Source organism: Pteropus vampyrus, unplaced genomic scaffold (genome assembly GCF_000151845.1).
Source record: "Pteropus vampyrus isolate Shadow unplaced genomic scaffold, Pvam_2.0 Scaffold332, whole genome shotgun sequence".
Lineage (NCBI taxonomy): Eukaryota > Metazoa > Chordata > Mammalia > Chiroptera > Pteropodidae > Pteropus > Pteropus vampyrus.
Window position 1 is genome coordinate 1,057,097 of NW_011889113.1, and position 4,399 is coordinate 1,061,495.

Consider the following 4,399-nt stretch of genomic DNA (forward strand, 5'->3'; position numbering starts at 1 on the left):
ACAAAGAGATAAGAATGGAGATGGAGATTATAAGAGGGAACCAGTCTGAAATGGAGAACACATTATCTGAGATGAGAAGTATATTAAATGGAATAAAAAAAGTGAATAAAGAAGAGGATCACCCGCCTTATCTAGAGGACAGGAAAGTCAATCAGGACACTCAAACAGAATGGCAAGAAAAAAGATGCTAAGACTATAAAGATGATTTAAGGAGGATATGGGACACTATTAAGGCTCCAAATATTTGTCTGAAGAAAATCAAGATGCTGAACTGCTGTTTGAAGAAATAATGATAGAAAGCTTCCCTAACCTGGTGAAGGAAATAGACATAAAACCCAGGAAGCTCAGAGTATTCCAAAAACCAGGATCCAAAGAGGCCCATACCAAGACACATCATAATTAAAATGCCAAAGGTTATATACAAAGAAAGAATGTTAAAAGTAGCAAGAGAAAAACAAATAATTACCTACAAGGGAACACCCATAAGACTGGCTGCTGATTTCTCAAAAGAAACTATGCAGGACAGAAGGGCTTGGCAAAAAACATTCGACGGGATGAAGACCCAGGATATACAACCAGAATAATTTATCCAGCAAAGCTATCTTTAGAGTTGAAGGACAGATAAAGAGCTTCCCAGACAAAAATAAGCTAAAGGAATTTATCATCACCAACCCAGAATTACAGGAAATGTTGGAGGGACTTCTTTAAGAAGAAAAAACATGTATCAAAAACAGGAATAAAGAACAGTAACAACTACAGTCCTATCAATAAGTACCTTAAAGGGAAAAGAATTAAGTGCTCCAACCAAGGGATGGAGTTGCTAATAGGATAAGAAAACAAGACCCCTACATATGAAAAGGAAGGAAATGGAAAAAGATATTGCTGTGATAAACCTAGAAGGTATTTAAGTCAGAGAATGATAAACACTATGATTTCACTTATATGCGGAATTTAAGGAATAAAAAGAACAAACTAATAAAAAACAGACTCACAAATATAGTGGACAAATTGGTGATGGACAGAGGGGAGGGGAGTTTGGGGGGCTGGGAGAATGGGGTGAAGGGTTAAAGAAGTACAAATTAGTAGCTGATGGATGGTCACGGGGATGGGAAGCACAGCATAAGGAATGCAATTAGCATTAATATATTGACTAGGTGGAGGGTCAGGGGAGGGAGGGAGCAATTGGGAGGATCATTTTACTAACTATATAGATGTCTAACCAATGTACTATATACTTGAAACTAATTAAAATAAAAATAAATAAATAAATAAATCGCATTCATATGCTGCCTTACAAATAAAAAAATTTTAATGTCCCTTATCTCATTAAAAATTCGTAAGGATGCAATGATGGAGTTTATTTAGATAAGCTGCATAAGAATCCTCAACAAATAAATGAAAGAACAAGACTTTCTGAGCAGACATACCATGATATTTCAATGACATCATGCTGACTTTCCATTCTACACAAGTAAGCCCAATAGCACCTGTATCTTTAAATGTAAAACAGTGATGGCCAAGTAGTTCAATAAACTCCCTCGTTAGATATGCAACTCTTCTATTACCTCAAGCATTGAAGTAAGACTTTTCGGTCAAAATCATCCTTAACTTTTCCTTCACTTTTTAACTCCTACAGCATATGTAGTAATACATGATTTATTAGAAAATCTACAGTTATTTCAGAAATAGCGACATGTTAAAATCAATTACGATTTCTATCTTCCCATTATTTAAAGTGCATATTCTTTGTCCTGGGATGTCAACGCTAATACAAAAACAAATCTGAGTTCATAAAGCTATGCTGAGATAAACTTTTGGAAGAGTGGCAAAATGCTAAACATCAAAATGAAACTGAGCACTGAATAGAAAAGCTGAAATTTTAAAAAATGGCTTACCACTGAGACAGTTCTTGCAAAAGATCTCTTTAAAATGTGCACAGGTTCGCTGGTTTGCTGTTTGCCTTTTGAAGCACTGCCATCGCTGGTTGGAAGTCTGAAGGTAGCAGACATACGTAAATTTATGTTGGAAAGTCCAATGACATTTTTCTTTCCAAAATATATATTTTTGCAATAGCAAAATAATTAAGTTATACTTTTAAATATTTTTGTTAGGTAAAATGGCAATATGGGGGTTTTTAGAAACATTTTCTAATGCTAAGCCAGATTTTTAAGCACATGAGCATTCATTTCATCTTTTAAATCACAGCTTTGTAAGACTGGGTAGTAGAGAATTTCTTCTCTTACTAGACAACAGATATAACTTATGTTCTCTAGTAATGGTACTATTAAATTCTACTATTTAAAAGTTATTCAACAAGTGTATCCAGGAGTAGTCCAAGCAACTTGTTATGTTCACAGTGCTACGTATCACAAACACTAACTATAACAGAGCATGAAAACAAAAGTCCCTTCTTGGGAAAGTGGGGTTTTACACTATCCCGATTCTCAAAGTGATTTCTAGAAAGGAGATACAAGGAACACAGAATCATTATTCTAGGGATAGTTCCTTGGATCTTTACTATGTTATTAGTAAGTTACTTAAAAAACTAGTAAAGTAAAAACGACATCTTTTAGTGAGGGTTTATATCAATTTGCATACTTTATTCTAAAAATTATTGCACTAATCCCCTAGAAGTAGATGGACACACACACCGGCATATGCTTCCATATATCTCAACTACCATAAAGTAATTGAAATTCTTAAATGATAAAAATAGAATATTATCACACAAAGCAAGCTATTATTTGATATTTCAATTAAAGGTGGAAATTTTTCAGCAGTAAGGGATTTTCTAATTCATTCCATCATAAGGTAAGATGAACAAGAAACATAAGACTGCAGCAAATCAATCGTGTCTACATCCAAAGTCTCCATCTAACACCCCAATTTCATTTCTCTAAGAAAAATTTTATTAGTTTACAATATTCTGAAATTGGTTAAAAAAAAATAGACAAGTTAAAAATGTACATCATTGAAATATTGTTATTGTCATAATACAGATAATCTGAGTCATGATGTAAAAAATGTTTAAAAGTGTACAAAACATTAAATGTTTTTGTCAAATGTAGCTATATTTCTACTAGTATATTAGAATTTGCTGAATGCTTCAAATAATTTCTCCTTTTTATACCATGTTTTATAGTGACCCTAGTTCATTATAGCAAAAGAATAAACCTTATTAACTATAAATATGCTAAATACCTGTATAATAATTGAGGTATCTGACCAGCGTTAACATCTGTACCATTATTTGATTTCTTTGAACTCTTAAATTGGAAAACAACCCTAAGAAGAGAAAAAATAACAATGATACCAAAATCTACATAGTTCAGGATTTATTGAAGGAAATAAGTAATTTAACAATCATGTTTTCAAATCTTAAGTTAATGACAGATTAATTCTTTAAGGAAAAAAAATCAAGTAAAAAGATATTGTTCTGATTTTAGTTCTAACTCTCAATAGGGTAATCAGTAAAATGAAGGAACTGAACCTAATCAGGAACTACTAGGTGAGTAGCTGTCCTGCCTCCACCTTAGCCCCTCCAGCCCTACTTTAACCAAAATATTTCAACTTACAAACAGTTTAAAATCTGCTCAGCTAGATACTGTATGAGCGTCAGCTTCAAAACGCTATGATATCCCAAAGGTTAAATGAACTGCGTGCGGGAACCATACAGCTCAGGACTGAAGCAGTCTCCGCAGTTGCAGCACGCAGTCCTATGGCAAGTTGAAAAGGTACACACAACAGACAACTTTTCTAAGCATTCTACTTGAACATTCAGCAATGTGGAATTCACTTCATAAATTTGTTCTTTTATTGGTCAGCTCTGTTATGAGTTGAACAAAACTATTTGAAATATACTATTATATAACTTTACCCATTTCAAACAGTTTATGCTCAAGAATAATAAAAAATAAATTGAATTTCTTTTTTAAATGATGCTCCTTTCAAACACGTGAATCAGAGTAGCGAGTATAAAGAAGGTTGGTATTAGAGTCAAGAGGCTTTAGGACCAGATTTTGTTTGGCCACATAGTAACTAAGGGATTTGACGCAAAACCATTTCACCTTTTGTCTCTCTATTCCTCTGAGTGTAAAATGGGGCTAATAACTGCTTCATGAAGTTGTTGAGGGCATTGAATGAGATAATATATATGAAAGTGTTTCATAAACTGAAAAGCACTCTATACATGAAATTTAAACAGTAAATTTCCCCAACATTTTATTAAAACTATACCATTTTGTACTGCTGAAGCTTTGCAATTTAAAAACTGTTTTCATAAGCACTGTCAAATTTTATAGCAAGTACATATTTTTTTTTATGGTTTCTAGACTCCTCACTATCCTTGTCATAATAAGCTTTTAAACAATGTAATACCCAAAATACATACAAATATTGG

At 33.1% G+C, this 4,399-nt stretch overlaps 1 protein-coding gene across 1 annotated transcript in view; it reads right to left on the reverse strand.

Moving 5' to 3' along the window:
* The window catches only part of MYCBP2 (MYC binding protein 2, E3 ubiquitin protein ligase), a 265,889-nt gene that overhangs the window by 143,642 nt on the left and 117,848 nt on the right, over positions 1–4,399 (reverse strand). The window contains exons 27-29 of the mRNA XM_011378152.2: positions 3,878–3,896; positions 3,202–3,319; positions 1,896–1,992 (exon numbers count right to left, since the gene is read on the reverse strand). Coding sequence (XP_011376454.1) covers positions 1,896–1,992; positions 3,202–3,319; positions 3,878–3,896 — 234 coding nt within the window. The remainder of the gene's footprint in view (positions 1–1,895; positions 1,993–3,201; positions 3,320–3,877; positions 3,897–4,399) is intronic.